Here is a 26,036-nt window from a genome sequence, read left to right as displayed (position 1 = left end):
ATGTAGTCAGAGGACATTTGATAGTGTGTGTATGTGTGTGCTCTGGTCACAGGAAGGGCGTGAAGAAATAGACTCTCGTAGTGACTTGTATGGGGGGGGGGGGGGTGACATTATAGGAGAGTTAGGTTTTTAATTTTGACAGTTATCAAGATAAGAAATTACGGAATAAAGATGGACTGCTAGCGGAATGACGTGAGTGCGGCGAGTGACTGAGGATATGAGAGGGGGTTTAAAATGGTTGGGCGAGACGCTGCCGAGACTTGCATTGACCTGGAACGAGGACAAGCGATGTTGATTACAATTGTACAACTCTATAATAATACAAATATCGATATTATTTAACTCGAATCAATCGAATATTTCATTCGTTCGTCCATAATTAGTACAAAAAATAAGTTAACAAATTTAAATATCAATTATTGTCTTAACGTGCTAATTGAATGAAGTTTGTAAATAAGACGGTTATCGGTTTTGTAGTTTGTAAGGACTTTTATATTCAGGAATTATTTTAATTGAAGAGGGAATTCTATGTTTGGTTTCTATATATTTGATTGGATAGATTGCTGTATCCCAAAATGTCGTATGTAAAATCGTGTTACATCATTACACGTGTAACCATTGTCAGTCGACTAACAATTTCAGTAAATGCCGTTTGTTTTCAATCTGATATTATCAAGCTTGTTCTGACGGTTATCGAATATTCTCATAACAAATACATACGAGTGGTATGACTCCACTTTAAGAGATTTTTAATAAAAACGAATATTCTGTAAAGAACAATTTAAGGCAGTTTTAGGTTAAACCTCACTGTTTCCTCACAATTTTGCACTAACTGTACGCTAGTGGTATTATGTGTGGTCGTGTAATATCGATATGTTTTGCAGTGTCAATGTCAACCGATCTATGTAAACTTTAAAAGAACCAAACTTAATTTTATAAAAATATCATACAAATGTTTAAATATTTACTTTTACATACGACCTTTTGCAGTTATAGTTGTAATTTATTCGTATAAAGGGCAATGTTTTATTTAGTGACGAGTGCTCTTTCTAGAATGTTCTTGCATTTTTTTATTAATTTTGTCACGTATGTATTTACTAAATCTTTGATGTATCTTATTTAATTATTTATTATGTTAAACGATATATTAGAAGTAGGTTAGTTAAGTCAATTTTAAGGACCGCTCGCTGGACTTTAAACTTTCCGTATGAATTAGTTACCTCAGAATGTAATAGAATTCGTCCCCTGTTATAGGCAATTAATCGCATAGACTTTAGGCATAAACCGTATTTTAATAGATAATTTTCACTTTCCCTCTAAATCGATCGTTTATTTTTGAAAAAGCTATTTCTCAGTCCCGCATTCTGTAAATTTCCATAGATCAGTGTTTATACCATAAATAGTCGCCTTTGATTTTTCTTGATAATTTTAGGCGAATAAAAAAATGTGTTTATGGAAATGGTTCGGGGCAGAATCATAGACACAGATGGATGTTAACGGGTGTGCGATCGTTGTCGATTTGTAAAAAGTCAACTTTGAAATTCAAAATGCGTGCGTTACGAAGAAAAAAGATACAATGACTGTTTTGTGATTGTGTCCTAAACGAACACATTTGAACTAAACTAAACTAAATCATACTAATTTCGTAGCGTCACAAATAATCGAAGTGTATAAGTATTTGCGTGTGTGCGTTGCTCTAACGTGCGAACACGTATCCGGTGTAGGAGCCCGGTTCCGTTAAAAAGCCAATTAATAACCTTAGCATAATGAAACGTTAATGTGACAATATTACCTATCCTCGTGTGTCGTGTAACTGAATCGAGTTCAATGAATTTACTCAGTATTAATCGTGTATTGATGTGAGAATAGTTATCTACAATACGTAGTTTCTTGTTAAAGGAATCTGTCAATTCGTTCTCAATTATATAACTGTGAATCAATTATTAGCATCAAATGGGTAGGAGGTAAACACTGGTGCGGGAACTTTATGGTGAAAAACTAGAATTGTGTTTAATTCAAAATGTTTGCAGGGTACAAAAATGTAATATGATTAATTATTCTGGTTTCATCTACGGTAAACTCTATAAGTTGTTTTTTTTGGGAATTTTGTGAAGGTTTTGTAAAGCCAGTGGACGTCCTGATGGACAGTGGTCGCCCATAGTCATTGGCGCTGTATAAAATGTTAACTCACTCTTACATCGGCAAGAACCACCGACCTGAACTGTGATCTTGTGTCCCTTTTGCCCATAGTCACACGGGCTCACTCATCCTTAAAACTGGAACGCAAAAATACTAAGTAAAGTTTGACGGCAAAATGTATAGTGAGCGATACCTACCTAGGCGCGCTTGGACAAAACCTTTCAGGCAATTTATGAAGTTATTGAAACCAGAATAGTTGATAATGATAATATTATTTTGAACCCTTGCAGTTCTTAAATAGTAACAATACAATAATCTGTTAACTAAAAGTAAGTTGCATATTATGAAAATAATGATTCTTAAACGTTCTTTAAGTGCAGCTTGTTGTGTAGTATTAAATTCCGTAAAGGGTGAATATGACAATCGATATATTGTGGCCTTTAACGGAATTAAGGGCCAATGTGTTAGTCAATTTAGAGAAAATACTCAAGACTGAACTAGAAAAGTGAATTCTCATTTGTTTTAATGTCTAATTTCAACGAAAATCTCTCTAAATTGAGATGTAGCTCGATATTAAACTATTAAATACAACGACCATCCAATAATACAAAAGATAATTAATAAAAAATACATTTAACATTAATAACTATGTTTAAAATTAGATAATTTTAAAATTTATTAACGGAAGTTTTTTGTAATATTTCATAATTATTTGAATCATAATTCGATTCTGAAACTTACCTTGCGTAAGTAAAATTTTCTTGTTAATTTAGGTAACTTGAAAACGAAATTATATTCTCCTTATAACAAACATATGCGACGATTTATTTCCTGATTTTCATTGAACATCAACGTATGCGTATAACCAGGTTCGTTACTAATTTGTAAGTGATTCCGATTAAAATAAATGGGACCACTGTTATAATAGTATCGCAGCATCAAACGGTCTTAGTTCTTCAGTCTGTCGTCTAATATTATAAGGTTTTAAACGTCTTTTAACTTTCCAATATGACGATAGAAATGTGGTTATTTATCTTATAGTATCGATTCTCTTGTACACAATATCTTAACAAAATATTGCAATACAAAATCAATAGCATTTTATTCGAGACAAATGAATCGATTGTGTACAGCAGAATTGATACCACTGTCCGTCATCAGTGAACAGTCCTGTGCTGTTAGTAGAAAAGTGTCTAAGCTACAGTTTAGCTACATCTCACCCGGTTGTCTATTACAATGGATGGATCCGTTTTCATGTTAATTAACATTTTCTCATTTATTTCCGATGCAACTTGTGTGGTGTGAAATGATTGTATAAAACGAAATTGTAACAATTCTTGTACTAGCTAGTTGTTAATGCCTAGTTATTTATGACTATTGTTGATTATGTAACTAAAATGTATCCATTAGTAAAATTTTAATCTGAATCAATGTGTTTGTTTTAATACCCCATATAATACCTTTTTTAGTCCTCACTGTTTTATCCGCACCATGTTACGTTATAGCCAACTTCATACTTTGCAAGAATGACTTTTACATATTAAAATTGTCAAAAAGCAATGACTAAAACAATGAAAATAAACCGAAATACCTAATTAATAAACTCATAAATCGAGTAGTGTGTACACCGGTTTTCATGGGTACGCCACTCCGAGGTCCCGGGTTCGATTCCCGGCCGAGTCAACGTAGAAAAAGTTCATTAGTTTTCTACGTTGTCTTGGGTCTGGGTGTTTGTGGTACCGTCGTTTCTTCTGATTTTCCATAACGCAAGTGCTTTAGCTACTTACATTGGGATCAGAGTAATGTATGTGATGTTGTCCAATATTATAAAAATATTATAGCAGAAGTTCGAAACAGGTGTGTACCCTTTTTATCTGTACAATGTGCGACAGAGAGCAATAGTGTTCTGTACTGTCAATTCTTTATTGGTACGGGATTAGGAAGGTTTATTTCTTTTTAAAAAAACACTATTAAGGAAAGTCAATTAGAAATAAATAAAACACAATGTTTCTTATAGTACTTTTAATTCAAGCTTGAGGAACAAAGTAGAGCTACACAAACTATTAAGAGACATCCATACCGGTTGCCCGGCAGCTAACATTTACTCTATGGACTTCAGAAATCAACTAACACAATAGCGAGGAACACTTCTAAATCCTTAAAAGAAAGCTAATAGTAGAAAAATATATCTTAATGTATTTAAATTGTGTATATTCTTACACTATGCCACGCGTTAACACAATTTTGCTACTAGAATAGCTTGCCGATTCGTTTAACTAGGTAAGCTGCAGAATAATTTATTTTATGCTGTCAGTATAATCTGGTAAATTTTATTTGATCTGGTTTAGAATATTAGAAATGTCCTAGTATGATTTTTTTTCTTCATATTTTATCTAGTAATAGACTTAGGTAATTCGTAGAATATTTTTTACCTGTATTTGTTTTCAATTCTGTTTAATGTATAACTATTAATATAAAGGTAAGGTCAATATTAGTTATATCCTCGTAAGTTACAACCACACGTGACAAAGCGTAGGAATAATTTTGAGATTCTAAACGAAGTGTAAATATATTTATATGAAATGTAACAAACTACATACAAAAAGATTTTAATTGGATATTGAGTGATATGTTACGTAGTTATACATATTAATAGACAGTATTATACAAGTTACAGATGTAAACTTGAAAAGGATTTTTTTATTCTTAACTATGTTAAAGTTTTAATTATGAACGTTACCAAAAGCAAAGTCGAGGTAAGTTTTTATAATAAATAGGGTTAAAAGATTATTACACAACTAAACACATATTACATTTTTGATTACAAAAGCAACATCCGCGGCTACAACACTTAACATCGATTAGTACATAAATAGAATTTATTCATCAACAGAAAATGTTTATCAGAGCTTTGTACAGAATAATTTGTGCGTGTCTATTACATGACTACTATTATTATTTATAATCTACATCGAAGTAGTAAAACTGGTTATAGATATTCATTTTGGTATATTTTAGTTATAATTCAAAAATTTTAAATTTATTTCGTAACTTAACCTAGTAAATTTATTGCAAGAGGTAATACGTTCTCTGGATATATAAAACATATCGTATTATAATGGAATATTATTGTCAGTGACGATTTTCCGATTGTGAAGGCCAGTATTCCCATTTTTACTACTCGATGCAATATTTATAATTATGAGATAATTTTCTAAGTTACGAAGTTTGCTCTCAAGCCTTAGACGATGGAAAAATACAAACTTTCATATATCTATAGATGTACAAATAATATATTTTATTTTATATAAAATTATTGTCCAATATTATTGTTCTAGCGCACTGACATCGTCCGTGGAACTAAGAAATAGGCAAACCTCTTCGGCACTGGCATTTACGATAACAGATTTAAAAGATATATTTTTAATTTATTTAATAACATGTCTGTAATAAAGTCTAATGAATCAGTCTATTTTGAATCTATATAAACATATATGTAATTTTTAGTAATTTAGTTAAAAAATGTTGCCAGTATCCTACATAAAATATATTTGAATAAAACAGCGACGTATAAGATGGAGGGCTAAACTACTACAACGATCAACACTGAGAGGGGTCGGCAGAACACCACAATACTCTAGACGACAATAATGTCAAGCTACCTACGAGTACTTTAGTTTAATTCTAAACGTCTACAACACAACCTTTATTAATATTGTCCACCACGTGACTTTGAATAGGCTGTGATTCGATGGAGACATTTTGTATATGTTATGTTAGAAGTTTATTAATATGTAATATTAAAATAAGTTGTAAGAAGAAAATTTATCAAAAATTATACATTTTATAACACAGAGCTATGTACGTCGTAGATGGATTTTACAAGATTTTGTCAAACTTCACTTATTAATATGTGTATCAGCTTGCAACACAATTAAAAACCCGAATAATTCACCAATTTCGCTTAACTATTGCACACACAGTACCAGAGTACTAGCGACAAATTGAATTTAATATTGTAATTTGATATAAAGGCCACACGAATAAAATATTGTTATATAAAGCAATTTGTATATGCATATAATTTAAGCGACGCTTTACAATTTTTTATTTGCAAAAACAATATAAGGACTTTATGAAAATTTTACGATCCTTTCGAACTGAAGGAGACCTCATGTTTTTTATTAGGTTGATGCGCACTCAGCACCGGTGAGTCCCAAATCCCCCCTACTTCACGCGGAGGAAACGCAACTAATGTATTGCGCGATCATATATATTTTATGAATTAGATAAATTTAAAGAAGAATTTTCGATGATGTGTTGAAAGTAAATGACTAAAAATCACGGTATGTGATTTAAAGTTGAACGTCATATAATTTCGTAATTGTCTCCACCGTTCCACGTGTATATAAATACCTTTATACAATATACTAACGAAATAAATATCTTAAACATCTTCAACGCTCACGTCGGCCAGACATCTCGACAAGGTATATAAAACATTTACCATCGCTAGATACCATAGCTTCTATAAACTATACTTAATTTACGAGTCGATACCGACACGGAAGGTGAACACGTAATATTACCTAATAATGAGATCAACAGCATTTAATCTACATACATTGATTGTATACGACATATAATCCCTTATATTACGTCTACTATATAAACGTTTAGAGCTGAACATTTCAAATGTTCCGTATAAAGCCAAATACCAATGCATCTCGTGTTATTTATAATCTTTATGTATTTAAGTGTTACCACTTAACTGTATCTAATATAAATAAAAGCAATACTAACAATTTCGACCTAAAGGCGTAGATTTAAAATTACAAGGACACTCGCGTTTTTGAAAAAGATTATCAAATAATCGACAGAGATTACTAAGTATATTTAAATTACCGTTTATATCAAACTTAATGAGGGTTTTTTTATATTAAATGAAATGTATAATTATAAGAAATATAATTAGAAGAAAAAATAATTGTAATCGTTAATAATAATAATGTTGAAAAATATCAAAATAAACAGTTAATAGAAGGAAAAACGCTAAAGCAAATCTATAATTAATTAGTATATTTCTACCTACACCTAAGCTACTTAATCTATTCTGAAAAAGTCAATCGAAATGGCAATAGACATTTTTTTTTTTTAATAGTCAACACTTTCTTAATATACCATTTAAATAATCTTACTTTTATAATGGGTTATGTTAATTTATTATTGTCAATTGCCAAACAATTGACATGGTTTTTATTTATAGTTTTTTATTCAGTCACTACGTTATTTATTAGAACAACCGAAGTAGGTACTTCTATAAGTTTAAATAAAATATTATATACACAACACATTTAAGAGTTTATTATAATGTTTTTTTTTTTTAAACAAATTCACATTTCGTATAAAGGGATATTTCAATTTATATTACTTGATGTAAATCTTTTTTCTTTATTCTAATAGAAAGCTCGTGGAAAGAAGAGGACTCTTAATAAGTCAACAACCTTATCAATACGAACGACAACATAGCAACATTGTTTTATAAACTGTAATTTTTATAAATGCAACATTGTGTATTTATTCAAAAAATCGATATGTTTTGTAATGTATATTCGTCATTGAATTTTTTTTAAAAAAGAACACGTTTTTTATATTAATTCATGTAGCATTTGCTTTGGAATTGAGGCATTTCATAAAATTCTTTGACAAAATGGCACTATCTTGACATAATTTAATGACTGCTTTTGAGCAATATGAGTTAATTTTCGCTGTGCTTACAATAAATATTAAAAAATGGCGTCTATAAGTAATTTATATTTATATGTCTCTCAGATCAGTGAACTTACAAGGGTAGCAATGAGGATAATATATGTTGTTAGAAACGAATTGAACTGTATCGTATTTATGCCCGGGAAGACAAGTTAAGCAACTTGAATATATCCCGGGTGTAATTATAAATAAATTAAATTAATATTTTATTAATGAGGTTCGTTTAAATTTAATACGAAACATTTTCAAATGTCGTATGTGTATACAATTCATTATTTAATAAATCTATGTTGTCGCTTGTATATAAATGTATATCTATTACGTTATATAATATCTAAAACAGCAACTTTGAGCATACTCAACGCTATTCATCTAAAGTTATATAGTTATATATATATTTGAAAAAAAAAAGTGTGTGGATCACTAAAAATACGTAAATTCACCGATATACTTAAATGGATTTTTGAAAGAACGAATGTATTATTAAATATTGTCACGTATTTGTAAAAAAAAAATTGAATTTACGATAAAATAAATTAATGGTAAGTGAAAATTAAAACCCGAATTAAAGACAAATACCAGCTAAGTTTAAACGATCTAAACCTAAGTTACACCTCTGTAGCTACTTAGTCTTACACGCTATTAAAGCTATGTTACTAATTTCCACAATAGATGTGTTATTGTCAATTTAACGTTAATTTCATTAGTAATAAAAAAAATAACACATCGACTTTTTTACATTCATATAAAAACGATATCAAAAGAGTCATTCTCCGCGGGCGGTGACCTGCATTTATTTATATAGTTGTAATATTTTATCAAGTATAATTCTTTGTTATTAGGAAGTACTAGTGTCCTATTTATATTTGACGTGAAATTCACACCGACACATTTAATTTAGATATTGTATAAGGTTCATTATCTAACTCTATTTAAGATTACACACAGCGACGTCTTTCAGCAAAGACATTATTGTCTCACGTTTAGTTAAAAGGAATACGTATATAATATAATCTATAAAAGCACTTCTCTCTAATACTACAACACCAAACATCAAATAAATATACAATATAGAAATAATAATGTATCGAGAAGTAATCGCGTCATATAAAAATTCTGAAAACGCTAAAGCTTAGTGACCCTACTCGATAATCATAAGCCTTTAGTCGTATATTACAATAAACACCACACTGACGCATAACATCCCGAGAAAAAGTATCGAGAGACTCCGTGAAAACGTCCAAAGTTATATAAAAAGTTGAACTTTGCAACATCACTGGTATAATTTCTATCGATTTCATTATATATTATAGAGTTCCGTTTTATCACAGCATCAAATAATTTACCTCACGCAACACACGAGCGATATGTAAAAATATTTAGCCATTCTATTTTTTAGTTATCAATATATACATATAAGTAATTAGAATTTCAATCGTCAGTAGAATACGCTACAATATAATTTATTGTCAATATATTTTATTGTCAAATATATATTTTTTTATTGTCGTTAAAATAGTAACTTCATAGTCCATAAGCAATGAACACAACTCCATGTACATCTCCACTGACGCAGACGTAACCAATAATTGACATATTTAACGATTTTACATAATTGAATGCTGTCAAATATGTTTTGTAAAATATAAATAAACAAAAGATTAATTTCATTTATAATTAAAAAGTAGGTAAGAACTAAATCGATTTTTTTGTATCTGTTAAGTAGAGGACACTCCGATAAAATATTGCAATATTCAAAATGCAAAAATAGAATATTCTGTATAATAACGATTTGACGAAAAAACTAATTTATTTCAAATTAGGTCAAAACTAATGCGTTCAATTGATTCCTCTTTTAAAATAATTAGTTAAAAAAATATATAACCGAATATAAGAAATCATAAGAAAGAATTTGCGGAGTGGTTACGTCTACATCGGGTAGCACGCGGCGTGCGGCGAACCTCAGTCGTCGTCGGAGCGCGCGTTCTCGTCGTCGTAGAGGCGAATCTGTCGCGTGATCCACGGCACGTACCGCGGCACGTAAGCGTATACGCCGGGCAGACGCGGGTGCGCGCACTTGATGCCCCACGACACGATGCCGCCGACGTACCAGCGCGTTGTGTCGTCAGGGTCCTTGCAGAGCAGCGGCCCGCCCGAGTCACCCTGTAACATTACATTCTATTTTATACACCAAACAAATCCATCCTTTAAGTAATTCTCGGAGAATTAAGTAGTAACCGCTCATGTTTTGTCATGAAATGTCATAAAAAAGTTTTACTTCTGGCATTTGTATTAATTTGTTCGCACTGTTTAATAATACTTAGACGTTTTTCAGAAAATTAAAAAAGAGTACAAATGATTAAAAGTCCCATTGAAACTATTTCAGTGTAAGTGTCCAATTATTTAGAATTTTCCATCTAAAATTAATTTTGACCACATCCATAAAAGCTGTAATTGTACAATTCTTATTACCTACAATAACTGTCAAGATCAAACAAAGAAATAATATCTCTAGACAATATTTCTTTAAATAATTCGTCTGGATCCGAAATGAAACCTTAGGAATACAAATATGGAACACAATGCAACCGATGCATTGAAAACAAATATAATAGCAGGCTGTATTAAAACCATACTATTGACTTCGTTCCGTTTAGCTCAATACAAGAACTATCACAGCAGATATTATATCTTGAAAACTGTAATTTTTCTTTTTCCATTTTTAAAATAAACTTGCAGTGATAAAACCAGCCCCATCTCCTCTCCCAACAATTTTAAGTGACCTTCTGAGACGGAAATGGTATAATATATAAATTAACCATCATTGCCATGACCATCGCGAGGCACTCTGTTATTTTATATATCGTCTTTCACACAATCCATCCATCGTTTCTTTGGTCGTCCCCTACTATATCCATCCACATCCATGCTCAAGACCTTTCTCACAACATGGTCATCATTACTCCGCATAACATGCCCATACCATGACAGCCGGTTTCCACATAGCTTCTCGGTTACAGATGCCACTTTCAAACTTCCTCTTATGTACTCATTCCTTTATACAATACTAATAATAATAATATTGATTTATAAAGCTGGAAATTGTTGGATCGTATCCTGATTATAAATACGAAAGTGAATTTGTTTCTTTTTTAGGCTTTCATGTTTAAACTTCTCGCCCCATCATCACGAAATTACATAAAAAGAAACCTAATAACTAATGTATTCTAATATTATAAATGCAAAAGTAACTGTCTTTCTGTTTCTCTTTCTTGCTATTTCACGACTAAAATCACTGAACCGAATTTGATGAAATTTGGTATGAAGCAAGTTTGAACTCCGCGGAGCCTATGCAACGACGACGACCCTGATGGCGTTGTAGGAGACAATGCGGGCGAAACAGCGGGCGACAACTATTCAGGAATATTTCTTCAAAATTATCGTTAATGTAATATTAAGCCACACCTATATAGCGGATCAATTACCATAAAACTCAATCATATCTGATGAGGGGTACCTACTACTACCAGGTACTACCAGACACACTTCCACAAAGCCCTATTGCCCCGTAAATATAGTTATAAATATAAATTAGTGATTCGAAAAACGTAAAAGTACAGTAACATGGAAATGTCTCACTGCTGTTCTAGGCCCTCTCCTCTAAATATTTAGAACTTATTCCGTCAAGTTGTTCCAATGCAGGTTGGTGCACATGTAGCAGATTCATTCGAAAAATGCAGGTTTTCACGCGAGGATTTGTATGCGCAATCTTTGATTAACATTCAGTTGTTCTAACTACTGATCCAACTCGACAAACGTGATTTGAATGTTATAATATTACAATTCAAATAGCGTTCACGAGAAACTTAATTTAATATAATATTATTAATGCAGCGCGCAAATACAGCGCATTATTAATACAGAAGATTCGACGAATATTTCATGTGATCATTTTATCGGTTCATTCATTATTATTATTCAATATATTACTATAACTTCAAAATGTAACGCAATTTAGCTTTAAATTTGACGAATTAAACATTTAGCAGAACTCTGATCATTCAGAGCGTTATGAGCGGAATTTAAAATATATAATTGAAATAATATTATTTGAAACAACTATATAATCAACTTCGAAATATGGTAGTCGAGGTGTTTCATCTTAATTATTATCCATATTTATAAATTTATAATTAAAACATTGGGGGTATAACTTCTCGTTGGTGTAGTAGTATGACATTGTTCGAGTCGGGTCATAGGCCATAAGTAGGTCGATTTTTCTCAAACAAATTCTCAGCAAATCAGAATAAGGAATTTGGCAGTGTTATAATTGTTAGCATAAGTATTTATTTTAAGATTAATGCAATTAATCTATTGTTTATTATTAATTAAAAGCTCTTTAATCATTTAAATTATTGTTGACTTGATTATTTAATTTCCTTTGTAAACGTGTAATTTACGTTATGGTTGTTGACAAAAAACAAAGTATATTAGAACTCAAGCTCGCAGTAATGATCCATTCTCTTCGTGTTCGTCGTGAAGTACACTTGGATAAACAAGATACAATAGTGTAAACAGTCAGATGTCATATTCAGAAGTAAGAAATATATTATTTGGAGTAGCGTGAATAGTTTAAATTTCCGTAAACATCCTGCACCACCTGGAAAGCTTTTACAATGATACCGATAATCCTGTACCTCGAGAAGCACGTAAGGGTCTATCGCCTATTATCCATGGTCGTATGAAATTACTATCCTATCGATTCTGATACACTCTCTGTTCCCTAACCCTTATAGTTATAAACTTGAGTATATCTAAGCACATACGCTTATCCACTCAAATATTGCATTACTGGTCTTAACTTGGTGCGTATGATAATGACATTAAATTAAACTGTATTTAATTATATTATAAAGTAACAGCATGTAAAGAAGAAGGATTGGGGTTCTGCTCCAATGCGGACTGATGGATACACATATGGCAGAATTTCATTGTTTGATACATGCAGGTTTTCTCGTGAGGTTTTTTTCACCGCCGAAAACGAGGCGAATTACAAGCACAAATTAAGCACATGGAAAATTTGTGTTAAGTTTAGTGATGCTTGCGTAGATTTGATCCCGCAGTTTATTTTTTTAAGTCTACGTCAAGTTCAAAATCCCGCTCACCTGACAGGCATCTTTACCGCCTTCTGGGTAACCCGCGCAGATCATACCCTCGGTGACGTTGAGGTCGCGGTGTTCAAGCCACTGGTTGCAGAGGTCGCGGTTCAATACAGGCACCTCGACTTCGTTCACCGCTGGTTCATATTCTGACACTAAACACGAATTTAAATTAATTATTCCACACAAAATATTACAGTAAAAATATTATAAACATATATATTTAATTATAAACATCGATACTATAATTCTGAAAAGTTCACGTTTTTGGCGCAGAATTCAGAATTATTTTGTCTGTGTTGTTTTTTGTGTCTTCGGCTACATACAGTGCACTTGTGTGTAGTGTACCTGAATATACTGAAGCACTTACTTCAGTATATTCAGGATGGTGACGGTGACATTTCTCTACCATCAGTATTAATTAAACAGTTAAGTCAAAGTCAAAGTCAATATAGAATTATAATATTAATTAGAGTTCAATATAGAATTGTTACACTTGCTTATTGATTGCCAAAAATCTACTATCGGCTCATTTATGAATATTATAACATAATACATTAAAAATGTAATGAAGCGTGGTCATTCGTTGCAACAGAAGCGTAGTGTGTCTTCAATTCACATACGACATAGAACAGTCAAAAACTTGAGTGGTAACCTCACCAAACAATATCACAACAGTATTTAAAGAAGTACGCACTGTCCTTGTCGTCCCGCTTGCCCCAGCCGATGACGGTACACAGGGTGCCGGGGGCAAGTGCACGCTGTGCCGGCGGCAGGCACACCGGGGACAATTGCTCGTGGTAGCGTACGCGAACCGCCAACTGGTACAAAACGTAACTGTGATAACCTCACCTAATAAATAGTATGACCTAAACATAGAATCTCAATGTTTTATCTCCATCTTTTGATGTTAAATACGATGACAGGAAGAAATAAATCGGTCTGTACTTATTTTTCTGGTGTGCAAAGTTATTACCAATTATTTTAAAGTATTTTTTACCTTCGAGTACATTTCGTACATAGTTATCAATGTCATTGTATTCTGGACAAAAAATATTAAAGATTATTTTCAAAATGTAATTCAAGTTAAAAATGATTTTAAAATAATCCACTAATCAACCATTAATTATGGTAATTAATTTACAACTTCGCAAGAATCTGTAGAGGTATGCTGTAAGAACAATGTTGGAACACGCCGTGGAACATGATCGTGACTATCTGAAAGCTATATATACGACATTGACTTAAATTCTTATAGTGTTTATAGGAAATAAACGTCAAAATATCGTATCACCATAATTCAGATTTCTATATTAAACGACTGAGGTACAAAGTCAGTTTTTAGGTAATAGATATTTGAGTAAAATTTGTATCATCACTTGATACAAATTTGAAATATTTAGATTTATTTATCCGACAACAGTAACGATAGCTATAATATGGAAATATAAAAAACATTTGAAAATTTAAAAAATAAGATAAAAAGCACTTTTCACTTATGTGTCATTTATCTCTGTTAGTTATATGATATTTTTAGTGTGCAAGGAAGCATATTTGTATCTTAACAAAATACATGCTAAGTGAATTTGGATAATTACTAATTTAATCGTCAACGAATGATTTTGACGGACCAATGAACTGATTGATGACCGATATGGCATTTAAAGGCCTCTTGTTTTATCTGTAGGTGATTCTCCTTACTAATTTTTGTGGTACTACTATCAGGATATGTAATTTTATGCAGAGAACTAATTCAAAAGTTATTTCCTACGTGAAATATGGAGAAGTTTTAGATTCCTGCAAGAATACCTGGAATAATGCGATGTCATTGTCATGGGCGACGCCCACATTGTAGAGAGGGTGTGGTACCACTCGACGGACCTTCACCTTCTGTCCGTAGTACGCGTGAGATCGTCTTCGAGTGATACCCAGTTGGATAGTCCAGCCATTAACATCTGAGTGACTGGTACAAGGACAAAAAATGTAAATGGAAATAGTAAAATATCCTTAACAAGTTTTTTTATCTGGTCAATAATACATTAGATTACAGATACCTCAAATTTCAGGTTGGGACATCAGAAATCCAATTTTTCTACAATTTTGGTATCGTTGAGAAAATTTAAGAAAATTGCCTTTGATATCTAACTAAAACTGGGTCAGTAAAATAGGTATAGTTTGACACAGATTTTGTTTAATGCAACTGACTTACTTGCCAACACAATGCGATGCAGTCAGTACCCACTGATCAGCGACGAGAACTCCAGCGCAGTAGAACACCTCCTCAGGCCCTCCTAGAATCGCAGCCAAGAAGGGCCAGTCTCCAGGAGAAGCCTCCACACCGCCAACTATCCGCTTCCTTCCAGCTCCGATAGTACGACGCTTGCCGCACTCTGGAGTAAATATATTTGTTATATTTTCTGTTCTCTGTTAACTCTTAAAATAAAAGTTTTATAAGTTTACGAGCTCAAATAAAGTTTTGTATTCCTTGATAAATCTTCGTCAATTATATAAAATTGACATTTTAACTAAATATTTATATATTTAAAAATAATGTAATATTTAAACATCGTAGACCTTGTTGGATATAGACTGATTGTTAGAGGCCCAATTTATATTACTATGAGAGGATCCATTACACTCCATTCAGACCCATTCAGACCAATTTGTCGGTCCGCCTACCAATGACATAAAAGAAAAACTAACTGGTGAACATGAAAAGATACCTATTGCTGGTACGACTCTGTGCAGACTTCTCTGAACAGATAACAATCATTTGTGTATTATTCTTCCTTCAAACAGTAATCATACTTAATACTTTACAAAATAAAAATGTTAAGGATACCAATAAAGTTTCCACAGCTTGCTTAGACATTCATTTAAAGAAAACAAAATGAATTGCTAAAAGTAAATTACTTTGTTCCATAATAATTCAAATATGCTTCTTGAATTATCTGAAAGCAAATCTATTTCAGTGAGGCGCATATTTTCAACTCGGGCTTAAGTACTTAAAAATTTTACATTACAGAAAAACAATACAAAGGCTTCTCAAAAATTTGAGAACGGAGTTTGTTATAAGGGACTATAGGACTAGGGACTGTTTTAAAGATCCAAAAGTATTTTTCAGTCGGTCATTTTCACGAGATTTAAAATTAACATCTCCCGTGATCATTTCTTTGTTCGACTCAACTTGTTGGCGGCCGGTTTCGAAATTGAAATTTACGCAAACCCCTTTTGGTAAACGTTTGGGTAAACCAACAAAAGCGACGTCAAACAATATTCGAGCTAAGTTACAATAATCTATTAATAATATTATTATTATTTATTTTGTTTACTAAGATTTGTTTTGAGACCTTAGAAATTGTAATGTGCTATTTATATCTTGCTTAATATAGATACTTTATTTATAATCGCAGGATAGACCCGGCTATTCGGGTTAAAGCTCGGGGCATCGAGCGAACGATGCGAATATTATAATTCACACACAAATACTTTGTATGAAGGAATTATAGATCTCCTAAATGACTTCAGATAAATTCAGTCTGAGACTATGAGAAGTATAAATATCACTTACAACAACAACAAAAACATTTCTTTTACAAGACTTCAATGAACACCTGACGCGCGGCTTTACGGAGATATAATTAAAGTTTCAGAAATACCAGCGGGTCCAGACAACAATTAAGTATAACAGATTATACTGCGGGAACTCAAATTCGCCCTCAGTCGCTACAAGCAGTAAGGGCGGTTTAAACACGCCTTAAACGAGATTAAATTAAGAACTTATAATTCGATAAAAGTTATTCTGTTCCTTTAATTAAAACGAATGGTTTAATATATCCGTTGATTCATTTAATTTTATATCTGAGTTGATGTTTAAGTTGGCGATTTTTATTTTTATTTATTTATTTTATTTATTGGAAAAGTTACACCATCAACTTATCAATAAGCACTTAAAATTAATATCTGACTCGGGTAACATACAAAGTGATACGTCTTTAAAGGTGTAAACAACATTGAAATTTTACAGTCAAAAGCAATAAGTTACTGTCATCGCTTCAAATTAAAGAATTTAGCAAGTTCTTATATTATTATTTTATTGAACTATAATATAAGACGATAAATATTCATTATTAATAGAAATAATAGAATAATATTTTTATATCTTTGAAAAAATATAAATTCTGTTTTGTATGAGATAGGAAACAAAGTTTTTATGAGTTCTAAAATGAGAATTATCTTTGTTTAGTAAATGCGGAATAAAAAGCTGACAAACTTACGGACACGACGAGTTATCCTAAGAGGGTTTCCTTTTTAGAAACGAAAGAGGAATACCTAAAAATGAACGCGTAGGCAACTCAGTACACGTGACGGGAATGAAAATTAAAGCATTCTCTCTCTTTCTTTCTCTGGTTAATTACGTATTTTCCTTCCTTGTTATATCAGAAATAATTGCACTCAAATTCAATAACCGTTTCCAAATGATTAACGTTCATATAATATCATAAATGGAAAATACTTTATTCAGATGTATTAATAACAACCATTTCTATACAGTTATTGACGCAAATAGTCATGGCAAGAGTAATACTGAAATTATGTAAACAGCCACAGACTCAGGTGCTCGGCCGACGGATTAATTAGTATAAATAGATCCACCTAAGCCTCGCTTTGCGTTCCTTTGTATGTATAATTAGCATTTGCCTTGTTAGAATAGGAATGTTGAAGGCTATTTTCATTTGTTTTTATTATCTTCTGCAGCACCCTGTTCTTGTAACTACACACTGCTTCGTCGTCGTAAAGATTTAGGAGATCAGTATTTGGCTTTAGTTTAAATTTATGCGAAATCGTTTTTAGTACGATGCGAAGTAATCCTCGCAATTTTAAATATTTCTTTCTTGTAATTTATGCTTTCTTGCAACGGACATAATTATATGTGCAGAAAATATGATAACAAGATTTCTCTTAATTTCGTAGTAGAATAAAATTTGAAATTATAGGAGAATATATGATGAGCTTATGGTATCTTCAGACAGGTATGAGGTATATCCACACAGACGGATCCTCACAATATTTTCTTATATACACTGCTAGAAAATAATTTACTTATAATTTAATTTTTTTTCCAATTTATACTATCGACTTCGTATAAATTCTGTTCCGAAAGCGCTGATGTCAATAACTACAATATTAAAAAAAATAAATTGTTAGCAATACCAACACTAGTAATTAAATACAGGCGTATTTCGTGGTTGACGTAGTATTGATTGTGTATTAATGCATGTATGCATTTCAAGCGTTACAAGCTGCTCTACAAGTACCTCAAGCCCCCAGACAATAGTCTCTGATGTATACCTGGTATTAATATGGTAGATGCTGACATTAAGCCGTTGAGAAAACGCTATAAAGTATACCGATAACAAAGGCGGTTTAACGTGTATCCTCTATCTGAACTTCTCAGGTGGACAATAAAAGATTACCTACAATGCTGACGCGATATATTTACTAAACCCCTGGAAAATAAATTTACAGGGTACGATACGATATCGTTACAATATAGTTTCCTGGATTTTTCTAGAATCTTCTAACAAACACAAAGCTTGAGCTGAGGTATCAGTGGATATAACTCGTGGACTTTAATCAATGATCGCAGGTTCATGTTACCAATGATGTTTTCATTTGTTTTGGTGGTATTTCATTTGTTTTGGATGAGACCCGCGTATACCCAAATAATTGATAAAACCTAAAGAGAGCTTTTGCCTAGCATGGACAGTTATCACGTTTATTATTTTTGAAGTTGTAATATTGTTCTTTGGAAGTCCATCTAGGTAGGTAGCACCCACTTAACATGCAACCGTGAGTGAGTTAATACAATAACAAGAAAGAAAATAACAGATTAGTTCCCATGGTTCTCGGAAAATTGGTGGCTTAGGCTATGGTTAATATTTCTGTGTCCATATCACATCTTAGTGGCGACCATGTCCTATGTGGTAACACAGTTAACCTACTTTCTAGTTATTAAAATATCGTGGAGCAATTTAAAATGCCAAATGTTCAAAATTAAGCATAAAGAGAAATGTTTCATTGTAATCTGTAAGGCTGTATTGATTTATCATTTGGGCAATAGCGTGACTTACTTCTAAAATAATTTCCAAGGAACGTTTTAATTTTCAACTCGTTATTTATTGAGAGTAAATATTTTACCAAAACAAATGTTGTTTTATTAGATTAAAATATTTAGTTGGACGACAACAAATTGATTATTTAAATTACAAATTCATAACCGCAATGTTGTTATTCTAAATTGAAGGGTGACCTTTATAGATCAGTGATTCCGTGATGGGTCTGAGTTAGGAATTTTATTTCGTTTTAATTAGTTTGAAGTTAGTACGTTGTTTTTCTTCGAATAAATATGTTTTTGTTTATCATAATTGCAAAATTATTATATAAGAAACATCAAATTTGAAGTCACACTTGGATGAAATTAAATTGCTTTGTGTTACCCTTTTATTATTTCGTTAATTATAATTAATAGAAATGAATACTAGCCAATGGGCCAAATGGATAGTGAGTGGTCACCACCGCCACTAGACATTGACCCTTGAGAACTAATATGTTATATACCTACCCAGACTTGCACTAAGATCACCTAGTTAACAAAGATACAAGGTTACTTTCCCCTGTATTTTTTAGATCTGAACTACGGAATCCAGCTAAAAATCAGTGAGGAAGTTAAATGTCAAATATGATTACAAAAGATATAAAAAACGTTGCTCCAGGTGAGGCTCGAACTCACAACCCCGGCATGTCTCGCACGCACTGCGCTATAAGTACCGTGCGCTGACCGATTGCGCCACTGGAGCTGATAGCTTTGTCGTCAAAAAATCAATGGGTAGAGCTATTCTTGAATGGCTTTATTTGGGTACGGTGAGATTATTCTTTCAAATAGTTTGTAGTTAAAGTTTGAAATAAAAGGTTTACCACTAACATTTCACTCCGTGTATGTTAAATCGGATCTACTACCTCCTGAATGTAATGATGATAATGTCCATGTGACAGAATTCGATTGTTCAAAACGGAGTAAAATCAACAAAGTAGGAGATATTTTAGTACACATAAATGCATAATTATCTTTGGATTTTCTATTTCCTCGCAATCCGTTGAGAAAATGATATGACATGACCGAGACGCGCAGGAGCTATGAGTCATCTTGCTTTTTGATAACCAAATTTGAAGAGCACCGAAAACTTCCTAACTCCAGTCTATTATTGACAATTTATTGATAACCGAAACAAGTCAATTAATTTTGTATCTAACCGAGTATTCTCTTGAATACAATAATCATTACTAATATCGGTTTGATGGAAGTCGAATAAAAATAAATGTAGCAACATGTAAAACTGCTCTATCGTAACGAGTCTCGCAGTCTTCGGGTCGAGTAATGTATACGCTGTCAAAGCTAGCCCTCCCAGGAATTTAATAAAAGTGTATATTAATCACTTCAAAATGGAGGACATAATTTTGAATTTGGCTTTTAAGATGATAGATTAAAATTTTTACTTAGTTATCTGGAACGGGGTTAGAAAATAACTTACTTGGTGGTAGAGCTTTGTGCATGCCCGTGTGTTGGTACCACCCACTCATCCCATGTTGTATTACTGAACAGCAATAGTCAGTATTGTTATGTTCCAGTTTGAAGGCTAATTGGGAAATACAATTATAGTTTCCAAGGTTGGTGGCGCATTAGCTTGTAAGCATGTCTACGAGCAATGATAACCACATGCTTTTATTTTATTTTTTTACATTAGCAGCCTGTAAATTTCCCACAGCTGAGCTAATGCCTCCTATCCCTTTGAGGAGAAGGTTTGGAGCATATTCCACCACGCTGCTCCAATGCGGATTGGTGGAATACACATGTGGCAAAAATCCGTTGAAATTAGACACATGCAGGTTTCCTCACGATGTTTTCCTTCACCGCCTAACACGAGATGAATTATAAATTCAAATTAAGCACATGAAAATTCAGTGGCGCTTACCTGGGTTTGAACCCGAAATCATCGGTTACGATGCACGCGTTCTAACCACTGGGCCACCTCGGCTCTTTTTACTCTATATGCTATTAGGTGGCCCATAAGTCAGTCTACCTATCTATTAAAAAAATATAAGAACATTACTCGACAATGTGAATATCTAGAGGCAGTAACTTCAATGATAACAAAATGGATCCGATGGAGTTACTCTATATAATTACTTTTAGGATGGTTTTGATATCGTAAAATGAGTTTTCGTGAAGTTACAGATGGCGCCACGATCGATAAAACAGATTAGATGCAATATATTGAGAATTTTGTTCAGCAACGCTCGGGTATGGCTTATTTGCCAAAGCGTATAATGGGAGACACGTTAGGGGTAAGGGTTCAAAGCTATTAATTTATAGAAAAAAATATATTAGAAAGGAAATAGTTTTCATGTTGCATTCGCAGGCATTGCTGATACTGCTTTGATACGTAATATCAGCTGATCATGATATGATTATCATCACGATGGCTCCAATGTGATTTGTGAGTTACTTGTCGACTTAAAAGTTATTTGCATTATTTTTAGTCTTGCTCTCTGATGCTATTCACGAGGATCGACGCTCGAATATTATTCGCCGTGTCCGCTTCCGCCCGGCTGGTGATCTTATCTCTTTAGTCTTTCTTCGCCTCTGTTGTGGCGGTGGCTACTATGTCGTCTTTTATATTCAAGTTGCGTATAATCCAATTTATTTTTCCGTAACCTGGTTTATTTTCTCACGTTATCTTTGAAGATCGTTTTCGGTCACCGATTGGTCCCTTGCGATTGCGAGAACGGAGTTTTTCAGCCTTATATCTATGCCTACTGTTGTGACTATGGTGAGATCATTTTTTGGGATGTGGAACATTATTTTTCCCGAGTGCCTTATTTCATCTTCGTCCAGGATGCTTCTAGTAGCACTAAATGTTACTATATGGCGAATGTTCTATTTATCCTATAATTATTGTTATGTCTCGGTTTGGAGGGTGTGTGAGCCAGTGTATATTCTAAGCGACATTGGTTATTTCAGGAATGATTAATATTTTTGGGCAGTGGTGACAACTTAACGTCAGATGGTCCATTTCTCAGTCCACTTAACAGGATATTCAAAAAACTTAATCTTATATGTATCAAGATAATTTATAAAAAGTTAACAACGAATAAATGTATCGATAAAAAACAATAACCCATAGATAACATCAGATTACATGCTATAAACCTTTTTAATACCACGGAATAAGTAACTCTGGCTAAGAATAATCCCTTAAAAGGATTTATACTTAACTATTCACTTACTTAAAGTAAATCCGTTTAAGTTTAGATATAATATGTGTAGAGCTCAATGTACTTATAAACTAGCGCTGGATTTTGCTATAATATTAACAATTGTAGCATTATTCGTGACATAACGTGGTATTTATTTATATTTAGGCACCCTACAAGTGTGCGTATTATGTTATTTACATAGTTCTGAATAAATGTATACACAGGGTTATTTGTTAAATGTTTAAAACCTCGCGGGACTATGCTAGTAATACTAAAATCATTTCTCATTTTGGCCCATTTCTAATGTTACGACTTTTTGGTGGAGGATGTTGTTGTGTTGACTTTTTACAACACCTAATATATTTTTACAAATTTATGATTTTAAGTTCTCTTAAGGTCCGTATATAGTGAGTGGTTACGTAACGATTTCCTTGCGTAGCGATCAGGGCCGGATGTAGAGGTCCGAAAGCCCTGGGGCAACAAAGAATACCCCTAATTATTTTCCAAATAATTTTGAGAATTTTTCAGTCCGATGATTAAATAATTAAATTCTTTTAATATCTTTCGTTTCTTTTATATTATGTATAAAAACATTTTTAGCATGTATTAGACAAATATTACAAAATACAAGAATGTTATACCCTTTTTTACTTTGTCTACGACATTTTATGTGTTTACTCGTCAGAATTGGGGCTTTTTAGTTTTAGAAATTTCTATTGTTGTGGCCCCATTTCTTATAGAGGCCCCAGAGTTTTAACCCCAGAACCCTTAGATCACATAAATCTGACACTAGTTCTGAATCAAAATAATAATTAGGGATCTGCACAAACTCAGTCGGAATGATATTTTATTTATCAATTATTAGCATGCAAAGACAGGAATCTCTCACAGTAATAAGTACCATGGAATAAAAACAATCTACGGTCTATTACATTTATTGTAAAAGTAAAATTATAAGGCCCTAGATTGTCTGTGCGGAGTATAATTGGGTCGCCAGTTACAAAATAAAATAACAATATTGAGGCTAACGGAATATATTTTAAGGTACAAATCATCTCAAGTATTTGCCTTAATGTACTAATCTGAGACGTTCTCGTTAAAAGTTATTAACAACTTTTTTAATGGCTACAATAATTAACAAGTTGTAAGCCGCAAAATTTTGGAGTTTCATTAGTTGTTTACTTACGTATTTAACTCGCTACAAGAGTACTATTTACTGAAAGGTTTAACGTTTAATGTTAGAAAATACTTTTTTATTTAATACTGATGAAATATTATAGCACACACACACAGACAAACACAAAGACACACTCTGTAAGACTTAAATAATATGTTTTAAGGATAAGAAAAAAAGGATAATATAGCTTTATTAGTTTACATATTTGAATCTTTAACCAAAAAAAACAAACAATCTAAACTTCAAATCTTTTATAAAAATTTAAACGAATCATTTGTTTTTTTTTTTTTTATTCTATTTTTGGCCACCTGTAAGTGGGTATCATCACCCATTAACACCAACGTAAGAAATATTACCAGTACGACACCTCGGAAAATAAGATTTTATGCCACTTGTGCATGTAGTTGCACTGACTATTAACAATAGCAAGAATGGCAGTTCGAACAACTGATGAGTGAGGGGCATCTGGCCAGTCGGGTTTGTATAAAGGCCTATCACCAAGTAAATTGTTATAATAGTGTTGTCAAACTCAACAACCGTATTACGTTTTACGCAACATTTCAGCATTCAAAAATCTATTAAAAGAATAATGGCTATAAAAAAACTGTATCTGTAAATCATCTGTCGCGTTACAGGCGCCAGGCGACAGGTGAACGTTTCGGAATAGATTTTTGCGACGTTTTTGGTACGTTTTTTATTTGATACCGTAAAAAATACGAGCGCCCGCATGACCGATGCGATCGAATACAGTCGCTGCTTCTTATGACCGTCATTACAGGTAATGGAATGTAAATTGTTAAGTAAATCGTGTCGTAACACTTTAATATAAGGTCGTTTTTTGTTCGCACCCACCTATCAGTTATAGCCTGTTAAGAAATTTTAGAGATGCTTGAAGTTTGAACGGAATGGCTAATTAGGTTCCTTTGTTCAAGGGTTTCTGTCAGAGAAATGGTAGTTTTTAATTAAAGTTTACGATGGTGATAATTATTAAAATTCCATGATTTCAATAAGGTAATTCAATATACTTTACTGTAATAATATTTCAAATTAACATTCTAAAGCTTCTTCTTAATAAATTTTCCAACCACTGTTTTAGCAGATATTTGGAAAAAACTAGCATTCTTATAAAAGCTATTTTGTACAATGCATTGGTACTATAAAAGTAGCTGTCTGTTTATGCACCAGGACTGCAAAGGGCTCTACGCTTTTTCAGGAGTGCTGATATAGGTGTGGATTAATTTCCTCCAACCTATGCAGGTTTCCTCATTATGTTTTCCTTCACTGTCAAGAACGAGATGAATGAGGGACATTTTATTTATGCTATAGGTGAGTGGCAATCACCTCCCATGGACGTCTGCAATAAGAGGGAAGAGAAACTGTACGGTTACGGTACTTACGGTTCGTAAAAACTGAGATTGTGAGATTGTGCGAGGCAGAAAGTGCCTTAAAAGACGCGCTGTTGTAGATTTTCAGCCATCTAGATGGTGGGGATGAAACTTCGAATTCCGATGCAATGTCCCAAAGTGAAATTCAGCATCCGAAATTAATCCAAACCGCTCCTCGAAACATTCCCCGTAAAAAATGCGGTAGAAATTACAGAGTGATTTAACATCTCAATGCAAAGCCTCTTGGCTTTGCATTAAGATCAAGCCAACCTGATCAAGCAGGTCAGAAAGGACTTGATTGTCGATAATTCGAGCTCATATGTTACTTTTTATTCCGGAAAAATTGAAAATCACTGAGTGTACGTCCGTAACACGCGAGCGAAGCCGCGGGTGAACACTAATATATGAATCAGTACTTTGAAAGTAAAATTAAAGTGGATATATGTAGTTAAGGGGAATAGAATAGAAACTTGGAACAAGAATATACTTGTTACTCCAAGCTCCCGAGTACACAGGAGTAGTAATGTTTTTGTGGAATAATGTATACGTTTTTATTATTAAAGAACATTTGTGTGCTAGAGGATATTACAACACTAACGACTTCTAAGTTGGTTGCACACCTTGGGAATGATATGATCGCCTCCAGGCTGTTTCAAATAACGAAAATATACTTATGATAACAATAATTGTAAAAAATAACATTTAAAAAATAGTATGGTATTAATTGTATCAAAACCAATTGTCTCACTGTTCTAACCACGTATGCTTCGGAGTTGAGTCTTACTGTGTCAGGGACGTTGTATCAAGATTCCACTAAAGTTTCGAGATTAAAATATTTTTTTAAAACACTGCAGCATCGATTACATTAGGATCACTATTATTTAACCCATATTTTATTTGTAAATAATGCGATGAATATTCTTTTATAAATAAAGTCTGAAATAGTTTAAATTTTGCGTAAACGCATTTCGTTTCCATTCAAATATAATCCGATTATGGTAACTTGACAGAGGATTTTCTGATCAATAATTTGTTATGTCCTTTTGCTAGTAAATCATCGTTTCGGTTCACATTTTAAAGTATTTGAAA

The 26,036-nt window shown here is 32.7% G+C and overlaps 1 protein-coding gene and 1 non-coding gene across 2 annotated transcripts in view; both read right to left on the bottom strand.

The window, feature by feature from the left end:
• Nucleotides 1–9,803: 9,803 nt before the first annotated feature.
• LOC113394092 (atrial natriuretic peptide-converting enzyme) overlaps nucleotides 9,804–26,036 on the bottom strand; it is a 127,420-nt gene continuing 111,187 nt past the window's right edge. Inside the window, exons 13-17 of the mRNA XM_064216876.1 lie at nucleotides 15,277–15,457; nucleotides 14,877–15,030; nucleotides 13,765–13,888; nucleotides 13,074–13,222; nucleotides 9,804–10,071 (exon numbers count right to left, since the gene is read on the bottom strand). Coding sequence (XP_064072946.1) covers nucleotides 9,871–10,071; nucleotides 13,074–13,222; nucleotides 13,765–13,888; nucleotides 14,877–15,030; nucleotides 15,277–15,457 — 809 coding nt within the window. The 3' untranslated portion in view covers nucleotides 9,804–9,870. The remainder of the gene's footprint in view (nucleotides 10,072–13,073; nucleotides 13,223–13,764; nucleotides 13,889–14,876; nucleotides 15,031–15,276; nucleotides 15,458–26,036) is intronic.
• On the bottom strand, nucleotides 19,836–19,927 carry Trnai-uau (transfer RNA isoleucine (anticodon UAU)). The gene is given in 2 exon segments: nucleotides 19,836–19,871; nucleotides 19,890–19,927. It is a non-coding gene; the product is annotated as a tRNA-Ile (tRNA).

This window comes from Vanessa tameamea, chromosome 2, assembly GCF_037043105.1.
Source record: "Vanessa tameamea isolate UH-Manoa-2023 chromosome 2, ilVanTame1 primary haplotype, whole genome shotgun sequence".
In the NCBI taxonomy this organism is placed as follows: Eukaryota; Metazoa; Arthropoda; class Insecta; order Lepidoptera; family Nymphalidae; genus Vanessa; species Vanessa tameamea.
Note: the sequence above shows the minus strand (reverse complement) of the source record. Positions and strands in the feature narration are given on the sequence as shown.